We start from the raw sequence: 22,862 nt of genomic DNA, 5'->3' as shown, positions 1-22,862 counted from the left end.
CAACAAAGAATGAATAGTGTTAGAGACACCAACTATTATCCTAATTTCATAAATTCTAACTGATGTGGCAGTATTTTATTTATTAATTTATGAGCACACATCAGACCTCGTTTATTTACAATAAGTATGAAAGTGTCATGTCATCTGCCACATCATTTGGTGACCAAAAGTTTTTCAAGGTGTGACTATAAAACTTCTCCAAAAGTTAACACAATAAATGGCGCTTTTAATATTATTGAAAAGTAACGAGAAATTTAACATAATGACCTCTTTGGCCACCCTTATTGGTTTTATAACCTTATTTTTTTAAACATTTCTTTTAAAGGGTTGCTATATGCACACATTTCTTCCTCTCATTACACCCCTCTCAATTATTTTAATTGTGAAATGACAAAAATCACCCAAAATCAAATTACCATAAAGGACAAAAAAACTAAAAAATAACTGACAAAACATACCAAAAATCATCCAACTACACACCCTTGCCGACCTCCTCCCACCATCCATCACCCTTGTTGCTGGTGGTCGAATCCCTCGCCGCCGGCGCATCTCCTCCTCCCTTTCTCTCTATATTTCTCTTTCTCTTTCCTCTCTTTCTCTTTCTCTTTCTCTTTCTCTTTCTCTCTTCTACATCTTGGCAGCTTGTCGGCCTCCAAATTGGAAGTTTCTGACCTTTGATATGGTGGTCGACAAGGTCGCCGGCCTTCCTTTCCATCCGACAAGGGGGCTACGAAAAAGAGAGAGAGAAAGAAAGAGGGAAGAGAAAGAGAAAGGGAAAAAGGAATAGATGAGCTAGCAACGAATCTGGCCACCTTCAGCAAGTCCGGGTGGCTGTATGCAGGGGATGGGTTGCGTTTGGGCTGTTGTTAGATTTTTTTTTTCTATGTAGATGAGGTTATTTGATAATATTGAGGGTGTTTAATGAGAAATTAAAAAAATTAATAAGTAGTAAAGAGTGTGTAAAATAAAGGGTGTGTAATGAGAGAAAAATAGTGTGCATCGCCCAAAAACTCATGCCTTTCTTGGTTGGACCAATCCAACCGGCGATTTCCGATAAGTCTTTCTTCATTTTTAGAGCAAGAAGCGGAATCCTCGAAGAAAAATGGGTGTGAAATGAAAAAGGGATTTGTAGTGAGAGAAAAAATGGTGTGCATATTGTTGTACTCTACTTTTATGATTCTTTGTCAATTTTCAAACCAAAATAACCCCAACCCACTCAGTCTCTTCTTTGAATAAATAAGCAGAATTAAATAGGAAAAATTAAAATATGACCTTCTGTAGGCCCTTCCACATAAATATCAGAAGGAACATTTTCCCTCCAAATCGAAGCGGAGCGGCAAAGAGGGCTGTTCGCTCGCGAGGGTTACACTGCACTGTGCAGTCCATCTCTTTCATTGCGAGTTGCGACCTCTATTTTTCTCACTGCCACAGGCTCACAGCCAGCAGAAAACGACAACAGAAATGTCGTCGTCGTCTACTTCATCAACCTACGACATCCCGTGGGTGGAGAAGTACAGGCCCAGCAAGGTCGCCGACATTGTGGGCAACGAAGACGCCGTATCTAGGCTTCAGGTCATCGCTCGCGACGGCAACGTGCCCAACCTCATCTTAGCCGTAAGTAACTCTCTCACTCACTGCTTCATCCAACCCCATCAATTTCACTTAACCCTAAACCCAAGTGGGATACTCAAAATTTAACCTGATTTCTGTGGATTTGTTCTTAGAATCTTGTATTGTGGTGTGTATTAATGTATTCATTAAGGTACCGAATTACATCGTTAATAGTAAACCCTTATGGGCATTTTAGTTTATAACTTCTGTATTAGAATTTGGGCTCAGTTTGGTTTTTGAATATGGCGAGAGGAATGGGTATTTTTTTTTTTTTGTTGAAAATTTAAGAAAATTTTGAACATTATTAGTATTCTTAGTCTGGAAATTATTAAATTTTGATAAAATTATAATGGGTGTGGAAAGAAGATTGGTTAAAGCCCATGCATTGTGTTGGAAGCATGTGTTATCACATTCTATGAGTATTCATAGGTTCGAAAATTGGGAAACGTTTTGTTGCTTGTTCGATAAGAACCATGCGAATTTATTAGGACTTATATCAATTTAATGGACTTTAATATTATTCCTGATGGAAGTGAATTATATGCTACAGGCAACTTCAGTGTGATTTGAAAGTTTAGGTCCACGGCGACGTGGGGCTTTTAATTTGACATAGAGATTGCTTAGAAGGGAGATGAAAGTATGAAAATTATGGTTTTATGGGTTATCTTGTTTGGATTTATGAAAAATGAAAACAATCAAAACATGCCTTGATACTGATAGCTGTTACTCAGTTGAGGGGTGGTGTTTTGAGTTTGGGGTACAGAGCCTTAGTGAGCGAAAGGAGCATAGATGATAGGAATGAAAAAGTGGGTTATAGAATATAAATGCACATTTAAGTGGGAATGTTATAGCTCCTTTCAGTGACTGGACCTATGCTTCTACTGATCACTGTTTATTGTTTTCAGGGTCCTCCTGGAACTGGTAAAACCACTAGTATACTGGCTCTTGCACATGAACTTTTGGGGCCAATTTATAAAGAGGCTGTTTTAGAGCTGAATGCATCAGATGACAGGTGAGTACATTTATGATCTTTATGGCATTCAATCTTTATATTATATTTGGTATTTATCCTGAACTATTTATCATCACTTTCATGTTCAGGGGAATAGATGTTGTGAGGAACAAAATTAAGATGTTTGCTCAAAAGAAAGTAACACTGCCTCCAGGGAGGCATAAAATTGTCATCTTGGATGAAGCTGACAGGTAAGCACTGGTGGTATTGGCCCATGAAATGTACAAACTTTATCACTCCGCCTATGTGTTTTAACTTTTTGGTACATCTGACTGTTCATTCTTTGTTATATTTCTTTCATCACAAAACATGTGTAGTATTTTCTCTCTCTACTTTATTTCTTACTACAATTTGCTTCTTTACATTACCTAATTTATTTCTTTTGGGGGATGGGGCCTGGGGGGTCGGAAATTCTATTTGCGAATTGTACAAAATTCAGCATGACATCTGGAGCACAACAAGCTTTGAGGCGGACAATGGAAATATATTCAAATTCCACTCGTTTTGCTCTTGCGTGCAATATATCTTCCAAAATTATTGAGCCTATTCAGAGTAGATGTGCCCTTGTCCGATTTTCTAGATTGTCTGATCAGGAGATTCTTGGTCGCCTAATGGTAGTGGTTGAAGCTGAAAAGGTGAAGAAAATTCTTTACATTGTAATGTCTTAATTCTTCATACTGTCATCAATTATCTTCAAAGGAAAACTACGCATTGATTATATTGGCATAATGATTCAACTTTTCTTAACTATTTGGTTGACAGAATTCTTTTACTTGTCTACACTAGTTTATCAGAGAGAAGAAATTCTTTTTTCTCTGTTGAACTTTATATTGATTCTCTCATCCAAAAAAGTTTTTATATTGACTCATTTTTCTCTAAACTGTCTGCTTAGCTTTATTCTTTTCCCCACTACTGCTAGAGGTGGAAGTCCTAACCTGCTTAGCTATTTTTATTTATCAGAATGCTTTTTCATTCCCTCAATAAATTGATTCTTGTGTTATCTCTTAATCTTGTCCTCCATCTGTGTGTCACACTTGCAAAACAACATGGTGACATGACTTAAATGCATGCATTTAATGTATCATGCCAAAAGAAAGGAAGAAAAAACCTTGCAACTTCAGTTTCTTATCTTTCTAAATTCTATCTGTGCTTGATAGTGATTTTTTAGGTTGACATTTAACTTTGCCTCTTAATTGATGTCACCCTATGAACTGGTGTATCTGCCTTTATATTTCCCAGGGATTCCACCAATTTTGTAGAACATATGCCTAACTTATTGAGACTCACTTTAGTTTTGATCCTTGCACTGATTTATTGATTATTATTATTTTTTTTTGGGCAAGGATTTATTGATTATTAAAAACAAGTCCTTCCAATGATCAGAATTCACAAGGAACTGCTTCACTGATCTGCTTTTGCCATTTATTATACATGATCTTTGAAAATTTTGGTTTGTGTATAATTCATCTGTTGTTTGTCATCAATGAAGGTTCCCTATGTTCCAGAAGGTCTTGAAGCCATTATTTTTACTGCTGATGGTGATATGAGGCAGGCATTGAATAACTTGCAAGCTACAAACAGCGGATTCCGGTTTGTCAACCAAGAAAATGTTTTCAAGGTTATTTTTACGAAATACTTTGAAATTTTCATATATTTCCTATGTTCTTTGGTACTATAAGATGTTTATTGGTTTTCAGGTCTGTGACCAGCCTCATCCATTGCATGTAAAGAATATGGTGCGAAATGTACTTGAAGGGAAATTTGATGACGCTTGTTCTGGTCTCAAGCAGCTCTATGATTTGGGCTACTCCCCAACTGACATAATCACAACTTTTTTCCGTATCATAAAAAACTATGATATGGCTGAGTATTTGAAATTGGAATTCATGAAGGTATGCACACAGTCCAAAGTTTATCCTCTTTTTTCTCTCTGAGATCTTGCTTTCTCACAAGTCCTTTACTCATGTGAGTTTGCAGGAAACTGGTTTTGCTCACATGAGAATCTGTGATGGAGTTGGCTCATACCTTCAGCTGTGTGGTCTTCTGGCTAAGCTTTCCCTTGTCCGTGAAACAGCAAAAGCAATATAAGTATTAAGTATTAACCACTACTAGAATAGTACTCTGCAATGTGTTTTCTGAAATGGAGAATCTGCAATGTTTTTTCTGAAATGGAGAATCTGCAATGTTTAGGTGGTGAAAATTTATTGTTCCGCAGTTCAGAAATCTATGTTTTGTCAGGAGAAATTGATGGTCACTTTTATGTGTAAATTCATTGTCTTGTGACTCTTGTCTAAATTGCCTTATCATCTTTAATTAAGTAATGGAAAGTTTAAAAAATTAAAGATGATATTCATATTATTGTGTAATATAAATGAAATGTAGACTAAAATTTTAAAGAAAAACTGTTTATGATCTTAAGACTAAAATTCATTGCATGCTTTATGGAACATTATCATTTATCTTCAAATGTTGTTTGTCTATGGTTCAATCACCGTAAGATATATAAATCGATTTGATTCGTAAATTTATGTCTCAAAATGAAGAGTAAATCCGTCAAATTTAAAGGTTAAAAATGTATTTGTACACAGTAAGATAACGAGCGACTCTTCATGGGTATCCCCATTGGCCGGTTGCATGGGTCCGTAGTCCGTACCATAGGATTTTTCTTCAATATTGGGAGGGATCCTTGACAATATGCAAAGGCTTGGGCTGGATTGCAATCTGGTCACTAATTGGGCTTTCACTTTTCTGGCCCAGAAACCCCTAGCTTTGTCTGGGCTGGTATTCCATACGACGTCGTGTTTTGGCAAAGAACCACGAGCGCCTTTTGTAGGTGACAGTTAAATTGGTACCCGGAAGCATTAGGGTTTTAGAGTTTGGACAGGTCCAGGATTTACAGAGCAGAGCGGCGGAGTTGAGCGGAGAGCAGCTGCCATGGTTCTCAAGACTGAGCTTTGTCGCTTCAGTGGTGGTAAGATTTACCCTGGCAGGGGTATCAGATTCATTCGCTCTGATTCTCAGGTAAAAACCCTATTCCTCTTTCATTGCATCTCTCTCTCTCTCTCTCTCTTATTTGATTTGGATCATAAATCAATCAATATCTGACTGATTCGTGGTATTGGTGAAGGTCTTCCTCTTCGCCAATTCAAAATGCAAGAGGTACTTCCACAACCGCCTCAAGCCTTCCAAGCTCACATGGACAGCCATGTACAGGAAGCAACACAAGAAGGTACATTACATTACATTTCTTAGAGATGATTGATGCTTTTTTTTTTTTTTTTGAAATCCCTTTTTCAATTCCATCACAACTGTGTCTGTAATGTAGGACATTGCCGCTGAGTCTGTGAAGAAGAAGCGTCGGGCCACTAAGAGGCCTTATTCGAGGTCCATAGTTGGTGCCACATTGGAAGTTATACAGAAGCGGAGAACCGAAAAGCCCGAAGTCCGCAACGCTGCCCGTGAGGCCGCTCTACGGTATGCGTGCTTAATTCTATGCTTTATTCTATCAAGTTGATTAAATTTCATTTCTCGTGGAAGCTGTTGCTCATATCTTGCATTGTATGTATGGTGTCTCTGTGTGTTTATGCTATTCTGTGCTTTATTTGATCAGTTTGATGAAAAATAAATTCTGGGTTGTTCATAATGGAATGTGTTGCTCACATCTTGCATTGTGTGTATGGTGTCTCTGTGTTTTTCAGTGAAATTAAGGAGAGAATCAAGAAAACCAAGGATGAAAAGAAGGCGAAGAAAGCAGAATTGACGACCAAGTCACATAAGACTCAGTCCAAGGGCAATGTGGCCAAGGCTGCAGCACCCAAGGCCACCAAGCTCGGAGGTGGTGGCGGAAAGCGATGAGTTTTCTTCTTCCCATCGTCACCATTTACTTTGCAGTTTTTTTTAGACAGTTAAACTTTTTCTGGTCTGGGTTTTTGTGTATGGATGATTGATTGGCATTGTTGGCCCCTCCAATTTTTGATGTTCCTGGTGAGTTTTCAATTGCATTAGTAAAAGTTTATCATTTATTTTTCAATGGCCATGACTTCAAATTCATTATAGTACCCAAACAAACATGCCCACGAGTCAAACTGTTCTGCAGAAAAAGATCTTTGAATCCATAGTTGAAAACTTGCCTGTCAACCTTTTAAACAAATGGGAAAGTTGAGTTGTTAGACATGCTTCCCCATTGATTTTAATGTGCAAGTCCTGAGTTTTACTTGGTGAAGTTTGGTTTTGTAGAATGATTCGATTGCGGAAATCCAAATCCAAATCCAACCTTAAAACTATAACTAATTACTACTAGTTGTTTTTGAAGCTGTGAAGAAACCTGGGACTTTCACCTCTGTTCTGATATTTCCGCCAAACTTTAGTTAATATCTATTTATCAGATGAGATGGAAATAAACTGGTTTGATGCATAGAGAGATAGTTTGTGGACATAAGCTTACTCTTGCAACATTGGAAACCACCATCGTCTTACCTAAAAGGGCATAAGCTTAGTCTTTAGTTTGTGTGTGGACAATGGCATGCGTAGAACACTAGAAGTAATTGGTATGGTCCTGGATAAAGGTGTTAAACGGTTCTTCACTAATGGCCCATTTGTGTTGGGTTTGGTACAGGCCCATGCCTTTTTTGGTGGGGGGGAACTAAAGGCCCATTCATTAAAGCTTCCTTGGCTGCAACCGCTGGATTTGCTCAACTTTGCATTTTCAGAGAGACCAGCTTCTCCAGCTATCTTTAACCCAAAGTAGATCTCTTACAATTCTGCCTCAATTACCTTGACCTATTCCCATATTGGTAGCATATCCCATGATCCACTCCCCATCACAGTTTCTCATGACTCCCCCAGCTCCATTTCTCCCATTCTCCATTTTGGTTGCACCCAATCCCTAGGAGGGAACTCCCAATTAAGAACTCGGAGAAGGTTTCTTACTCTCAATCTCCAGCACCGAATACAAAGCTTGGCGACGTTGTTGACCTATTTGGGTTCGGTGTTGGAGATCGAAGAGAAAGAAAGAGAGAGTGATTGGTTCGGAGTTGGAGCTCGAAGAGAAGGAAAGAGAGATTGATTGGTTGTAGGGAAGGGGATAAAAAGGGATGGGAGTGGAGGGAATGAGGAGTCTTGTGAGAGGGCCAGCGATGGGAGGACATTGGCAGAGAGGAGGAGCCAAAATTCTTTTAGTTTTTTTTTTTTTTTTTTTTTAAGAAATGAGAATGAAAACACAACAGGCAGAGTGATTGGTATTTTCAATTAGACTTGCAGAACAAAAAGAAAACATGAAAAAACAAGCAACTGCTAGCTGTCAGAAAAGGAGAATAGAAAAACATTGCAATAAAATAAAGTTCATACCGTTGGGCCGGTCCACTTGTAATGTTGTATAGATGAGAGTCAGCAAACCTTGACATTTTATAATCATATTGTAGCTCTCCATTTTGCTTAATTAGTTATATTTTTTATTATATTAAAAAAGTCCTGAGTTGGAATCTCACATATCTATATAAAAGTAAAAATAAAAAACCTTATTACTGTGTTAACCAAAATTAACTGGTATAAACCTTGAGAAGGTTTAGCTGGTTGATAAAGCAGTTTTGTCGTCATGGGAATAAGGATCAAATCCACCTTTTAAGAGAATTTGGGATTTTTCTTTCTTTCGATAAAGTGTGGTTGAAACTTGAAAGGTAAGAGAAAGTTTGGTGGTTTTCGCAAAGTTTAAATGTTTAATATGTGAACCTGGCCAAAAAAAAAAAAGTTTAATATGTGAAGTTTAAGTTTTTCACGTCTTTGTTGAAAAGGGCCCATCAACCTTCAGCTTAAGTAGATAGAGAATTTATATATATCATTGCTGAACCATTCTTACCTGTAAAATTAATGCTAATTAATTAATGAATTAATTAGTAATTTAGCATACAGCCTTTGGCTAATTCTTCAATGAATTAATTACGTAATTAATTAAGACAGATGACAAAGAAAGGTGTACACTACGTAGCTTGTAAGCAAGTGTGGGTTGCCAGGTTGTGGTGTTTGTGTCAAAATGGAAAACACGCGTAGCCGTAAGCTTGCTCGTGCAGTGTCTTCCATCTGACGTCCCCATGCCCATTCCTTGACGTTCCCACATGAAATTTGAAACACACCAAAAGCACCCAAAATTCATCACTCTTCATCCTCACCAATTCACCCAAGTTACCAAACTAGGTATAATCACATTCAGATTTCAACAGTGTTGGATTCAGAAATTTTTCTTCGTACAACAAGATGTACGTGGAAGCTTAATTTCAAATATTTCTTATTCAGTGAACGTAAAAAATATTTTCCTTTAAAATTGTGATTGATAGTCTTTGGTCTAGACACAAGTTTTTTGGGGCTTACACATTTTAATTTATGGTATCAAATGTCTGTCGGCTATGTTACCGTATTATCACATTCCACATATTTATCATAAAGCAGTAAATGCAGTGCCAAATGTCTTGGTAGAGACAACTGATTTAGACTTCTTCTTATCCATCTTTTATCATGAATAAGACTGTCATCATTCTAATTTTAGCTAGCCTCATGTAGTTTAAAATATGGAGTGTCATTATCGTTACTCATTTTATTTGATGAAGTCAGCATAGATTTTTAGGTTTTTCATATCTCTCCGACTCTCCCTCCTACATAAATTTAAAATTGAACTTATGATACTTTGGTCTGTTAAGCAGGCCAATCCATTTGTTGGATTGATTTTTCTTTCTTGGCTTTCCTATTTGGATCTTATATATATATATATATATATATACAGGGCCCTTCCAATAAGGGATCCCTCATTTAGTGTTAAATGAGGGATCACCTTGTGGGACCCACACGAGTCGTTTTGTGTTAATCCGAACCGTCCATTTTTTACATCTTCATTGATAGATCATCCCTACAAAAAATCAGCCAAATTGGAAATTGTTTACCCGTTCGATTAAGCGGTCAAAGTTAGGTGTTTATAGAGGAATTTGTTGTTCGTCCATTTGTTTTAAACTTTGACCACTTAAATAAACGGCTAAACGATTTTCGATTTGACTGATTTTTTGCAGAGATGATCTATCAATGGAGATGTAAAAAATGGATGGTTCGGATTAACACAAAACGACCCATGTGGGCCACACATGTGATCCCTCATTTAACACTAAATGAGGGATCCTTTATTGGAAGGGTCCTATATATATATATATATATATATATATATATAATGACATGTTGATGCCTTGCAGGCAGGTGGCAAGTGGGTAGGTTGTTCTTGTTTTGCTGATGGTATGTTGTTGTCATGTTGACTGAGTTCTCCAAACAAACAAAGAAAGAGGAATTAAGCATATGGAGTGTCATTTGGCTTTTGGCATTGTAAACCTTTGTACAACTTGCAACATATGTATATATATATATATATATATATATGTCAAGTAATGAATTTTACTATAAGCAACGAACGGATCGAATGAATCATTGTTAGCTCGATCGGATTCAATATTCATAGCAAATATCAATAAAACACAAGTGCAGAGACAGCAACCCAACAAGTTCATTTCTATATTTGACTTGTGCTACAAGTACAACACAATACCAAGATTTGGTTGTGTTGTATACCATTCATTACATATCCTCAGGGATTACAAAAAAGTTGTTTGGTACAAGCAATTAGAAGCATGCGTTTTTTATTTTTTGCCACTTTCTCTAAATTCGCGCAGTTTATTTAGGAGTTAAAAAAAAACAAACTTTGCATTTTACAAGAAGAATTGGGAGTTGGGACCAAATTTGGTTTAATATCCTTTATATTTTATCAACTTACAATTTGGGGGGTTCTGGTATACCTAAAGCTAAGACCATTGTAAATTATAGAAACTGCTATTCAATTATTCGTCACACTAAAATTAATATTCTATCATTTTTTAAGCAGTCATAGAAAGAACATGCAGAATGCTAGAAGTTTATGGAAAAGATGTTCAAAATTGTAATGGAATATAAGTGATGGTCATTGTTTATCAATACCGTATATATTATTCGAGTATGGTGCAGTGTATGCAAAAATTAGATATCAAAGTCAACATTTCAGTAACTGATGAGTCTTTTAAAATCCATATTATTTATAGCTAGAGTTGGAGTCTCTATGAAATCCTAATTATTCATAGTTTGGTGTGGGAATAATTTAAAGGCCAAAGTTCATTTTTGGTCTCTGTAATTTGAGCTAAGTTTTACTTTGGTCCCTATAGTTTCAATTGTTATGATTTTGGTCATATAGTTTACAAATCGTTGCAATTTAAGGACATGTTAGCATTTTCATTCATTAAATCGTTAAATTTGTTATGTTTTTGGTAATTTACTTTACAAACCATTTCAAATTTGGTCATGTACTTCACATACTACAGGGACTAAAAATGAACTTTGGCCTAATTTAAATATATAATAGTAGTGTTTTTGTCTTCTTAACTTATGCCAAAAAAGAAGAGTTTTATGAAATAAATTTAGCAAAGTTGTTCAATAAGGGACAAATTTTAAACAATTGTGAAGGGATTATATATAATTACTATTGGATTGAATTTGTAAGTTTTAAATTATAATAATTTAATCATCGATTCATTGAATTAAATCCAACCCTAAGTATAAATAATACTGATAAATTTGGAGACAAAACTCAATTAGTAGTTGGTTAACTTTTTTTTTTCTTTCTCTACTTGTAGAAACAAATTTGGGTTAAGTAAGCAATGAAGAGAACTCCCAATTTGTTGCCTTTATAGGGAATCATGCTTGAAGCTTGATGCTTGTGCTTTTTGTTACCTTTTAAGAAAGATACTCAAATCAAATATATGTGCAGAACCAAATGAATGAAATTAAAGATACATATATAATTAAGTAAAAAGTTAGATGAAAAGTTAATTAAGGTTGATTATTTATATAATGTGTACTTATTTTTTTTCCTTTGACTCATTTTGTCTGCTGCAAATTAATTGTAATTTCAGTACTCTATTGCCCACTCCATGAAAGCTTGATCCATTCCAGGCATTCAGATATTTAGTAGCATGCAGAAGTGCTGAGTCATCATCATCATCTGTCCACAACATTCTGCAAATTTGATGGCATGCGTTTGCATTCTTCATTTGAAGCCACGTGGACCGAAATTCCTTAACACTCTATTTTGAACTGAGCATCACCGAATGGTGTTTTCCATGCATACATGACTTAATTAGTTTAATGGTAATTAAATTTTTTAATGGACAGACGGTGATTATTATTACATTGGGGCCTAAGCATTTGATTCAAACTTAATGTCAAAGGCCATGACAGTGAGAAATCAGGTTAAAATAATCAATTAGACAAATTTGTTTGTTTTTTATTTAACTAAGAAGACAAATTTGCTTTACTCTCTGCCTTGCTCTTATAACATCTTCCCAATTGACAAACCAATTACAGCTTTAAAAATAGTGGAGTTATTCTGGTTCTTTTTCTTATTTTCTTCCATATTTTGATAATTTCTTATTACAATACATAAAATCACCTTTTTCTTGATCAAACAGAAAATCACCTTAAAAAATAATTTTTAAAGGCTTAAAAAACTTTTCTGTAAATTGATACTTGCTTCGGCTTAATACAATATATAAAGAGTTTATAAATTTAAATTTTCAAGCCGATTACTTTATTTGGCCCTTCATAAAATTGGCTTTGTCCCGAAATCAGAGTTGTAATACTATGTCAGACATTCTTAACCTTGCAAAATTTAAAATGTCAAGAGACTGGTGGTCTTTTAGAACATGGTTAAGTGAAAATATTAGATAAATATTATTTAAAATCTAATGGAGAGTAGGAAGAAGATTTTAGTTCTCTTGTCTTGTTTTCATTTACTTTCTAATCTTAACCATAAATTATAAATTCAAGAATTGTTTGTATTTTAAAATTTTATTATTAAACACTAAAGAATATAAGAAAATCTCCAAATTTGTAATGACAAACAGGAAATCCATCTTGGTCTAGGATTAGGACAAGTAACTAGTAAGGAAATAGAAAATACTCATAGAATGACAATATTGCCACTCTCATTTAGAACTTGTCTTTCATACAAGGAAAACTAAGGGGACAAGACTGTAAATTCACAAAACCTAATATAACTGGCATTTGGAAATTCCCATTAAAAAAACCAGCACCGCCAACAACATGTCAACATTAATAGAGAATTAGAGACTTAAGAAATTTAGAATTTACAGTACTTTGGTTTTGGAGTGTTAAATCTACAAGCTTCTCAATCTCAACCCAACAAACCCATCTGCTTCCAATTTCCGATCCTTCCTTCCCTTCACAGAAAACACGTTTTCTACTCGCTTCCAAGTCACTTCTCAATCTCTGTTCCCGTCCTTTTCTTTCAAATATACACTCACACAACACCACCACACCAAAAAGCAATACGTGTTAGGCCTTTGTTGCTATTCTAGAGAGACAAAGTTTGAGACTTTGAGAGAGAGAGAAAGACAATCAATCAGACAATGGCCAGTAATGGAGATCTAGAAGGAGGAGGAAGAACAGCCAAATCCAGAGCCAGCAATTACAACCCCGACAACAGCCAATACTACGTGGGAACCTCCGACCACCAATGGACATCGTGGTTGATTCCTATGTTTGTGGTGGCCAATGTTGCCATGTTCATCGTGGTCATGTTCGTTAACAACTGCCCAAATAACAATTTTGGTTTCGAGGGCAAGTGCGCGGCCAAGTTTCTTGGTCGGCTCTCGTTTCAGCCTCTCAAGGAGAACCCGCTCTTTGGCCCCTCTTCTTCTACGTGAGTACTCTGACTAACATACCCATCTCTCAATTTGTGATTTTTATTGGTTTTCTGATGTGTGTTTGTGTTGGTTTTCTATTTGGGGTGCTTTGGTGAATTTGGGATTGTGAAATTTGATTGCTTTATAAAGTTAGGATTTTTAGCTAATCTTACTGTTTTCTCAATGTTACTGACCGTTGTTTGGCTGAATTTTTTTGTTCTGAATGCTTTCTTTTCTGTTCGAGTTTTTTTTTTTTGATGGGAGTATATTCTATTGAGTTTAGGCTGGTGAAATTGTTTGATTTGTGGGGTTTTCTTTTGCTCTGAAATCAAAGGATGTTGTGTAGACTGTTTCCTTTGTTAATTCATCTTATGTTATTTCAATGATATCCCAATTTCCGATGCCTAAATCAATGATTTCCTAATTGGAGCCTTTTGTTTTCTTTCTTTCCCTTTTCCATATATTATTGGGGACTAGTTATTTTCTTCATTCTTTGTTGTTCTGCTTTTACTCCGTTTTATTTGGCAGTGAAATCTGTTAAATAATTAACTAGTTAGGACAATTTTTCCTTCAGGACTCAGCAGAAGAGATGACCTCTCTTCTGTGATTCGAATAAAGTTTTTTGCGCGTGCCTTTTCTTTTCTTTTCCTTTCTGGTTTACATTATCTGACTTGTATCATACTTTTGCAGATTGGAGAAATTGGGAGCTCTGGAGTGGTACAAGGTTGTGCATGGGCATCAGGGATGGAGACTTGTCACTTGTATGTGGTTGCATGCCGGTGTCATTCATTTGCTTGCAAACATGCTGAGCTTGATCTTTATTGGCATCCGTCTTGAACAGCAATTTGGGTTTGGTATGCCATTTTTCTTCCTATGCCTATAATTTAAGATTTCATGTTTATCAAATAAGTGAAATTATGAGAAGAGATCAATTTTAGAGTTCATGATTATGCATATTACAATGAGCCTTTATTCTTAATATGTATTCAAACTTGGAAAACTTCTTATTTTGTTGTATTTAGCTCTTAGATGTTGCCATTTTGCTCTCATTTGAAATGATTCCCAATTATTTATCAGATTGTTTTTATCCATAATTTCTAGAATCACTTTAATCTGCCGGATGGATTTGTGCATTCAAATGGAATTAAAGACGAACAAATATTTTTCTTATTCCGTGATAATAACTGTCTGGATATTCTAGGGCTTATTTGGTCCATTATTGATGTGTTATCTTTTGGCATATTGTTCTGATGGTTTTGTTGCATTCTAACATTAATTCTGGGTTGAATGATCTGGCAGTGCGCGTTGGGGCAATCTACCTGTTGTCAGGATTAGGTGGGAGCATATTATCTTCCCTTTTCATTCAGCGCAATATTTCTGTTGGTGCTTCTGGTGCTCTGTTTGGACTTCTTGGAGCTATGCTATCGGAGCTTATCACTAACTGGAGTATATATACCAACAAGGTTTGCTACTAACTTTTCATTCCTATCAAGTGAATGTCATACTCTTTAAATGGATTTGAAGTTTGTTGCATCATGGCTTTGTGTTAAAATCGGAATGTTTAAAAGTCATCAACTCTTCCTCATCTCTTGCTCTTCCAGGCTGCAGCTCTATTGACGCTTATAGTCATTATCGCCATTAACTTAGCTGTTGGAATTCTCCCACATGTTGACAACTTCGCCCACATCGGAGGATTCTTGACTGGGTTTCTGCTCGGCTTTGTTTTGTTACTTCGTCCCCAGTTTGGATGGGCGGAGAGTCGGAATTTTCCAGCTGAAGCTCGCGTCAAATCTAAGTTCAAGGCTTACCAATATGTTCTTTTGTTGATTGCCCTTGTCTTAGTGATTGTTGGGTAAGCTTGATTCTGGAATTCTACTTTAATATTTTAATTTTGCATGGACATGGGTTGGTCTCTGTTGCATTTGAATTTTGTTCGTAGCATTAGATGACATGATATTGACACATAAGATAATGTTGGGCCTCGAAGCCAGTCCAGACACTTGGAGTCAGGTCTCTAGAGATATACGAGATATACGAGATTTTCTTTGCCATTGTATTGGATGAGTTTTAAGATATACGAGATACCTTTTAGAGAATTAACTCCATTTTTCTTGTTAATGCAGATTTATTGTGGGATTGGTGATGCTGTTCAAAGGAGAGAATGGAAACAAGCACTGCAGCTGGTGTCATTACCTGAGCTGTGTGCCAACCTCAAGATGGAAATGTGGGAGCTGATGAGGCTCTCCACCTTTTTTTGGAACTTTCATACCTTGACTTCTTCATCCTTCTGGACCTTCTCTCTATTCTTTTTTCTTGAATTTGTTTATATGTTTATTTGCTTGGAAACTTTCACTGATGTACATGCATAGTTTTACATTTGGACATATGAGACTTTCTACTTTGCTTGGAACCTGGAGATGGTGATGTATATTTAATACAGGAAGTCCTTCCTTTATATGAATGCGATTTGTTCTTTTGAAAGATGGATTTCTCCTTCTTCTTAGCAGTTTTTGGCTAATTATTATCCCCTTGGCTACTGTGCATTTGGTATCGAAGGACTTGTTTCTATACAAAAAAGAATGCCAAATATACGAGGGACTTGACCAAAAAAGGAGATTTCCTTGTGATACAGGCCTTCTAGTGGGGTTTCACGTCAAGTTTCATTTGTAATTTTGGCCCAAAAAAGAAACAAATGCCGCGTATAGAAGTACTCGGCTTCTTGATCCTCTAAGCCAGAATATTCTTCTCATAAGCACCCAAAAAAAAAAAACCAGAATATTCTTCAAAAATACAATATGTTGTTTATCCCCATGAAGGATATATACATCTGCTTGATTTCAGACTTGCAATGCATCATTCTATAATGTGCATACAAATTTGGTAGGAGATGTATATAACTATGTAAGCATAACTTTGGATCTGACTTCAAATGACTTTTTCTTTTTTTTGGTAGGAGATGTATATACTAGTGACAAATAATGGGTGAATTCTTAATCTTGGTGATTTAAGGTTACCTACTTCTTATTTTAGTTTTTCATTAATTCATACGTAAATTATTATAATTTTAATTTTCGTGAAAGGAACGCATAACATCCTTTCCTTTCTCATTTTCTATTTTTTGTCAATTGCAATTTTGATACGATAGTTAATAATAATCAAGGAATGAAATTTCAAAATTTTCATTTTTTTGGGATATCGAAATTTTATCACATATCCCTTATTTTTCATAAAAATTTCGATTATAGAGCTAATGTGTTTTTGTAAAATTTCTTCAAATTTCGTCGAAATTTGACGAAATTTCACTGCAACTTACCGAAGCTACAAAGCCCAATCTTTACTAAGTCTAACCCTCCAGCGGCAGACACCATAGGGAGAGAGGGGAGGAAAGGCGAGCTGGCCTCGTTGCCAAAGGTCATCGGAGGCGGCATATCAGAGGGTGATTGAGAAGGGAGGAGAGAGGAGATCGGGGAAGAAGAGGATATCAGGGAGGGAAAGGAGGAAGAGGAGGAAGAAGGAAGGAAGAAATCATGGAGGGAGAGGGAGATGGAGGAGATAAGACTGTGCGCAGGGAGAGAGAAATGAGGGAAGAGGAAGAAAGTCACTGCAAGGAGGAAGAAAGTTACTGGCAAGGAGGAAAGGAAGGAAGGGAGGGAAAGAAAAGAAAAAAAAAAGAAAAAAAAAAAGGAAAGAAAAAGAAGGAAAGAAAAAAGGAAAGAAAAAAAAAAGAAAAAAAGGAAAGGAAAAAAAAAAGGAAGGAAAAAAAGAAGAAGAAAGAAAAGGCTTTAGGATTGATTGGGATTTGGAGCCGCAATTAAAAAGAAAAAAAAAAGAGTTTGGGGTTTTGTTTGAGGTTTGGTTTGGCTCTTTTAGGGTTTCACTTAGTTGTTTTTAGGCTTAATTATGTTTTTACCACCCAAAGTTTGGAGTGATTCCCACTTTACCACCCAGAATTTTATTTGTCCCACTTTACCATCTAAAGTTTACATTGATTCTCACTTTACCACCCAAAACTTTATATGTCCCACTTTACCACCCAAAGTTTACATTGATTTTTCTCACTTTACCACCCAAAATTTACATTGATTCCTACTTTACCCTCTGAATCTAGAATGACAGAATAGACGAAAAAAGGTTAACTGGGACACGAAAATTAGTTTTGGGTGGTAAAGTGGGAATCAATGTAAACTTTGGGTGGTAAAGTGGGACAAATAAATTTCTGGGTGGTAAAGTGGGAATCAATGTCAACTTTGGATGGTAAAGTGACACAAATAAAGTTTTGAGTGGTAAAGTGGGAATGAATGTAAACTTTGGGTGGTAAAAACATAATTAAGCCTTGTTTTTAAACTATAAATCTTAATATATTTTTATATAAAAAATAATTAAAAATACTCTAAAAGGCCTAAACTCTAATATTTTATATCATAAATAATATATAGTATATAAAGTTTAGTGCATAGATAATATAAAATATACTAATTTCATTTAACAATATTTACTTTCACCGCACATTATATTTATCTTATGAAATCTATTACATAATTTAATTTTTTTAATATTTTTTATCCATGTAATAAATAATATGTTAAATAAATATATGGTCAAATTTCATTCAAAATTTTCGTCGTTTTTATCTAACTTTGTTAAAATTGAAATTTTTATTGAAATTTTCATCGAAAATTTCCTCGAAACCGAAATTTTACTCCTTTGTCAATATTTGGAGATAATTGGAAATTTGTACAACTTTCCAACTCACCCTCCGCCACCCAAAAAGAAAAAAGAAATAGGAGTTCTGTTTCTAGTTAATAATTGCACAAATATACGCTCTACGCTAACAGAATTCTAAACATTCTTTGGACCATAAAGTGCTTAAATTACATCAGTTAGCCAGATTAGATTCAAAACTAAAGTGGAGGGCCAAAAACCTAAGAGCACCATATACTAATTAGTATCTGTAACCTACAGGCATCCCAAGCTTGTCCAAACGACCAGAGCCCGGGTAGGCTTTACTTGCAAAGTTTGCATGCAATGCAGTCGCCCTTTGAGCACTTGATCTCAATTCACCAAAGCCATGAACAGAGTACCTTTTTGCTGAACCAGATCTCTCATACTGAGGCCTCTGCTTTGGAGCACTAAGAGACCTCAACTTAGCCTTTGAAGATTCCGTGCATGCCATGTAGTTTGGGTAATCAGAGTACCCACTTAGGTGACTTCTCGAGCCATCGCTCTTTGTGGGAGTGAAGGGACTTCTCTTTGAAGTAGCACCTCTTGATGAAGCAGAATAAAACTGTGGACTATTGTTAGCAGTGCAGTAAGAGTCTTCCTCAACCTCTCGAGAGAACTTCAATGGGGTTAAAGATTGGACCTCACAAGAAGACGGACTTGGAAGTGTTTGATGGGTTGTTGAGTCTTTAGAAGTAGTAAAACTGTGGCTATTTTGGTCTGAAGGCAGAGAAAGATGAGAAGAGTGAAAGAGGTTTCTTCGTTTAGGAGCAATGTGGGGTTTTCCCGTATCAATTTCAAGGACCCTGTCATTCTTTTCATCATCTGTAGTTCCATTCTTCAATGAAGACCCTGGATAGTCCCATGATCGTTCATCCCACTGTGCCTTGTCACGATCACTGATAATCCCACCATTTGCTTTCGAGCTATTTCTCTGCATATGTTGGACAGGATGTAATAGGCATCAGGATTACATAAAAGTAGCAAACAATGACAATGCACAGGAAATATGGGATTTGAACATACCCGGAGCATCAATGATTGTTCATGCTTTATCTTAGATCGGACGGCATGTTCAAATTTTTCGGGGGTTGCCGGACCCTGCATACAGATGAGACTTCTCTTAGTTAATGAATAAACAAAAACTTGGTGAATGCATTTTGGTTATGAATGATTCATAACAAACGCAAATCCAGTGCAAATACCTTGTGTCCTCAATCAACAATGAGAGAAAATGAGATATAATCATACTGTAGTTTAAATAATATAGTAGTTTTCACATATTAAACTTTTAATGGCAACTTAGCAGATAGTTAATTACAACTAGTACTTCATTTCCTGCTGAGGTATAAGTAGTGGTAAATGGTTAAAGTAAGGTGAATAATGAATATGACAAGGTTCAACATCTGTGTAGTTGTAGCTTTTTAACCAGCAATGTGCTTCTAACAAGTTACCTGTCTAAAAGTCTGATAAATGTACATTAACTGTCACATGTATTATGCTAGTTGTAACTTTCTACCCTCATTAATTCGACTGCAAAGTTTCTGTCAATACAAACCATGAAAAGGGTGGAGTTCCATATAGCAAATTAATACACGCATCTTGCATTATGGAGCTTTTATAATGTCTACCAAACAGCACTCATCCAAAACATCATACATGTCTGTACTGAAAAGTACATGCATGCACTGGAAAGCCTTCTAGAGTTGAAAAGAAATGGTCCCCACACTCAGAAGTTCATAAGAATAGAACTATACTACTTCAGGATATCTTTTAAATCTATTTGAAAAACTCATATTGGAGGGAAAAGTAAATTTTCCTTACAGCTTGGTGAAAGTGAGAAGATTTGGAACTTGATTGTGAGAGCTCTGAAAGGGCCCGCCCTGCCCGAGCTCTTGCCTGCACTCGCAATACTGCATGCAACCGCTGCCACCGCTCAGCCGTCTTCTTCCTCTCAATATGACCTCTTACTAGTGCCTGAAGCCTCACCAATCCTTTTAATGCTCGCAATGCTCTCCTTGCCTTCAAAATATCCATGTAATAAAGTGACTTACTGAACTTACGCTAAAGCAACTAAAACACATGATATCAGTATTCAGTAATCAACACAAAATGTCGCACTGCATCACATATTAAACAATGTAAAAACAGTCTTACCAATCAACATTTCAACTATTCTATTATGATCAGATTGTAATATATTGACAACAAAACCAAGGTACATGATATCAGTATTCAGTACCACATGGTTTCTTTTGGTTTAATCATCACCATAAGTATTCATTGAATGCATAGGCCAGAATTCAATGACATTTCAAAACAAGGCGCCAAGGAGCAGGTGCATAGACCAACATAGAAATTTGAATGGAACAAGCGCCAAAATGAAGTCATTTTCAGGCCTGTACCAAATGAATGTAAGACTCAGACATGGCATTACGAAAACAAGGACATTTCACTACCAGCCCCAACAAAAAGGTGAAAAGTGGTATCCACTGTTAGACTGTGCTGCCACATTTAAAACAACATTAAAGCACCCAACCAAACCAACATTAAAGTGGTATCCACTGTTTGACTGTGCTACAACATTTTAATACTACATTAATACAACATTTTAATACAACATTAAAGCACCCAACCAACACCACCACCCCCTTCCCTAAAAGTCAATTACAAAATTCTTTTCAAGGGACCATCAAATTTTATGTGGGTGTCCTTCAGGCAAAAACGTCAACAAGCATGGAGTTGAACTTTGGCCATCCACTCCTCTAAAGTGCATAACTACAAAGGGACAGTTAAGCAACTTCATTTCATTTAGCAAGTCTCGTCCTACTCAAGTCCCACATGACTCAAAGTGGGTTATTAACTATTAACTATTAAAAGATAGTTTTAAATAAATAGCATAAATTTCTGACAGTTTCAACAGCCAAGAAGAATCTTAGAAACGCCTTTTGGTTTCTAAAGGAATCAAACACTGTTGGTTTAAAGAACCCAAATTTTCAGCTCAAACATAAGGGCCATGCTTTAACAATTCACTAAGAATTCTAATGGAAATGAAGTCCATTCAATTGAAGTAACTGGTAGGTAAGGTAATACGTATAGGGAATAAAAGAATGCCAAAACCACCATAAATGATGACATTTATGCCATGAAGAGAACCAACCCATCCACATTTACTCATTGGCAAAGTAGCTAGGATGCAGCAAACGAAATTATACAATAAACCCATAAGTAGAAGCAAACAAGCAAATGACACAATCCCCAACAACCAATTTAACTCTAAAAAACAGAGAAAAAGATTCAGACCCCCTACCCATTTTGTGAAAACGGCATGCAATGAAAATTATTGGGCTGCAAATCAAAAGGGTCATCACTACATCAGCCATGTGTGGAAAATTCTTGAGGTCCACAAGGTTTCCTTGGAGGGTAGTATAATGGCTTACACTTTGAGAAAATGGTAAAAGGGTCACATCCATTCCACTGTTTTGGCAGAGTGGCAGTGTAAGCAAGAAGAAGCTGCACGTATTGCCGTTTCGAGGAAAAACGAACTCCAAAGCACAACTCAAAGAGAGTGCAAGTGGATGAGAATAATGTGTAAACGACGCCGTTTACCCGTGGATTTCGGACCTTCAGTTATACAAAGGAAAGAAAGAGAGAAACAGACTTTTCCTAGAAACCAAAACGTGTAGAGTAGTGGTTTACAAGTGGGGTACTATTTTCACGAAGCCAAATGTGGACGGAGGACACATGTCAGCTCCTCAGCCTAAAGCTAAATTGCTAATCCCGTAACTTAATCAAAAATTAACGGTCAATTAAATTACGAAGAAGCAGCAAGTGAAAAACCAATTAAAAAATGAATAAATTAAAATAATAATAACGGAATAAATTTAATTCCGGGAATAGTAAACGAACCAAACAGCCGCGGAAAGCTGCTTGTATCTTAACAGCTGCCCACTCCTCCTCTTTACGAATCCCAAGGGTGGTGGACCCCCCGCTAACGTACGCCGCGGGGTTGTTGGCGCACCGTCCGCTACTCGTGAGCCGGACCACGGCGGCGGCTGCTTGAGCCGCGGCCACGGCGGCTTCGGCCACGGCTGCGGTGGCGGCTGCCACTGCGATTGCGTGCTTGTTGGGGTCGGCGACGGCGTCGTTGGACGAGATTGCGGTGGTGTCGTTTTTGTTGTTGTGGTGGTGGTCTTTTTCGCGGTAGGACTTGACGAAGCTCCAGCGGCGCTTCTCTTTGGTGGTGGCGGGTGGGGTGGAGGAGGTCGGAGGAGGTTTCTCGGAGGAGGAGGACTTTTTCAGGCCGAGGAGGCCGCGAAACCATTTCGAGGCTTTGCCCATTTTGGGAGAGATGGTGAAATGCGAGTGGGGAAGTGGCCGGGTTCGGTTATGGTGCTTTACGGGATCGCATTTGCAGTGTGTGTGTGTGTGAGAGAGAGAGAGAGAGAGAGAGAGAGAGAGAGAGAGGAATAAGAAGAAGAAAAAGAGGTGAGAGAGTGGGAGATAAAGGTTGGGACTTGGGAGTAAAAAAACGAGGGAAATTTGTGGAAGGAGACGACCATTAAATAGAACGTTGATGGATTAACACATGTTTGTTTGTTTACGTCGCGTGAGTTTCACTCAATATATTATAGAAATCCTATTAATATTATACTTTATTAATATAAATATATTATTTAATAATATTTTTATATATTAAATTAATTACACCATATAATGACATCCAATAATTTTTCCACACTATATATATATATTTTTTT

General features: G+C 36.6%; 4 protein-coding genes across 4 annotated transcripts; 3 read left to right on the top strand and 1 right to left on the bottom strand.

Moving 5' to 3' along the window:
* Positions 1 to 1,271: 1,271 nt before the first annotated feature.
* Positions 1,272 to 4,976, top strand: RFC2 (replication factor C 2). The gene is made up of 7 exons (XM_086257461.1): positions 1,272 to 1,614; positions 2,517 to 2,623; positions 2,713 to 2,814; positions 3,063 to 3,258; positions 4,113 to 4,241; positions 4,321 to 4,515; positions 4,601 to 4,976. The coding sequence occupies exons 1-7, from the start codon at positions 1,462 to 1,464 to the stop codon at positions 4,709 to 4,711; spliced, it is 993 nt and encodes a 330-aa protein (XP_086113587.1). The 5' UTR covers positions 1,272 to 1,461; the 3' UTR covers positions 4,712 to 4,976.
* A 298-nt stretch (positions 4,977 to 5,274) lies between these two features.
* Positions 5,275 to 6,653, top strand: LOC147273974 (large ribosomal subunit protein eL24-like). Its single transcript, XM_086257222.1, has 4 exons — positions 5,275 to 5,644; positions 5,751 to 5,852; positions 5,949 to 6,097; positions 6,322 to 6,653. Exons 1-4 carry the CDS (start codon positions 5,558 to 5,560, stop codon positions 6,476 to 6,478), a joined length of 495 nt encoding a protein of 164 aa, XP_086113348.1. The 5' UTR covers positions 5,275 to 5,557; the 3' UTR covers positions 6,479 to 6,653.
* A 6,166-nt stretch (positions 6,654 to 12,819) lies between these two features.
* Positions 12,820 to 15,870, top strand: LOC147273973 (RHOMBOID-like protein 2). The gene is made up of 5 exons (XM_086256213.1): positions 12,820 to 13,400; positions 14,074 to 14,237; positions 14,683 to 14,846; positions 14,985 to 15,235; positions 15,507 to 15,870. The coding sequence occupies exons 1-5, from the start codon at positions 13,108 to 13,110 to the stop codon at positions 15,616 to 15,618; spliced, it is 984 nt and encodes a 327-aa protein (XP_086112339.1). The 5' UTR covers positions 12,820 to 13,107; the 3' UTR covers positions 15,619 to 15,870.
* Positions 15,871 to 18,146: 2,276 nt separating this feature from the next.
* Positions 18,147 to 22,546, bottom strand: IQD22 (IQ-domain 22). The gene is made up of 4 exons (XM_086257315.1): positions 22,012 to 22,546; positions 19,927 to 20,124; positions 19,129 to 19,203; positions 18,147 to 19,036 (listed from the first exon to the last, which is right to left on the bottom strand). Exons 1-4 carry the CDS (start codon positions 22,441 to 22,443, stop codon positions 18,326 to 18,328), a joined length of 1,416 nt encoding a protein of 471 aa, XP_086113441.1. The 5' UTR covers positions 22,444 to 22,546; the 3' UTR covers positions 18,147 to 18,325.
* Between the last annotated feature and the right edge of the window lie 316 nt (positions 22,547 to 22,862).

This window comes from Dryas octopetala, chromosome 9 (genome assembly GCF_963921425.1).
Source record: "Dryas octopetala chromosome 9, drDryOcto1.1, whole genome shotgun sequence".
In the NCBI taxonomy this organism is placed as follows: domain Eukaryota; kingdom Viridiplantae; phylum Streptophyta; class Magnoliopsida; order Rosales; family Rosaceae; genus Dryas; species Dryas octopetala.
This window is presented reverse-complemented; position numbering and strand designations above follow the sequence as displayed.

Excerpts from the sequence above, each read along its gene's own strand:
- RFC2 (XM_086257461.1), top strand. The coding sequence starts at position 1,462 with ATGTCGTCGTCGTCTACTTCATCAACCTACGACATCCCGTGGGTGGAG. Across the intron at positions 3,259-4,112 it reads TAGTGGTTGAAGCTGAAAAG|GTTCCCTATGTTCCAGAAGG; the intron begins GTGAAGAAAATT and ends TCATCAATGAAG. Across the intron at positions 4,516-4,600 it reads TGAAATTGGAATTCATGAAG|GAAACTGGTTTTGCTCACAT; the intron begins GTATGCACACAG and ends GTGAGTTTGCAG.
- LOC147273974 (XM_086257222.1), top strand. The coding sequence starts at position 5,558 with ATGGTTCTCAAGACTGAGCTTTGTCGCTTCAGTGGTGGTAAGATTTAC. Across the intron at positions 5,853-5,948 it reads ACAGGAAGCAACACAAGAAG|GACATTGCCGCTGAGTCTGT; the intron begins GTACATTACATT and ends TCTGTAATGTAG. Across the intron at positions 6,098-6,321 it reads GCCCGTGAGGCCGCTCTACG|TGAAATTAAGGAGAGAATCA; the intron begins GTATGCGTGCTT and ends TGTGTTTTTCAG.
- LOC147273973 (XM_086256213.1), top strand. The coding sequence starts at position 13,108 with ATGGCCAGTAATGGAGATCTAGAAGGAGGAGGAAGAACAGCCAAATCC. Across the intron at positions 13,401-14,073 it reads TTTGGCCCCTCTTCTTCTAC|ATTGGAGAAATTGGGAGCTC; the intron begins GTGAGTACTCTG and ends ATACTTTTGCAG. Across the intron at positions 14,238-14,682 it reads TGAACAGCAATTTGGGTTTG|TGCGCGTTGGGGCAATCTAC; the intron begins GTATGCCATTTT and ends ATGATCTGGCAG.
- IQD22 (XM_086257315.1), bottom strand. The coding sequence starts at position 22,443 with ATGGGCAAAGCCTCGAAATGGTTTCGCGGCCTCCTCGGCCTGAAAAAG. Across the intron at positions 19,204-19,926 it reads CTTCTCACTTTCACCAAGCT|GGTCCGGCAACCCCCGAAAA; the intron begins GTAAGGAAAATT and ends ATCTGTATGCAG. Across the intron at positions 19,037-19,128 it reads AACAATCATTGATGCTCCGG|AGAAATAGCTCGAAAGCAAA; the intron begins GTATGTTCAAAT and ends CAACATATGCAG.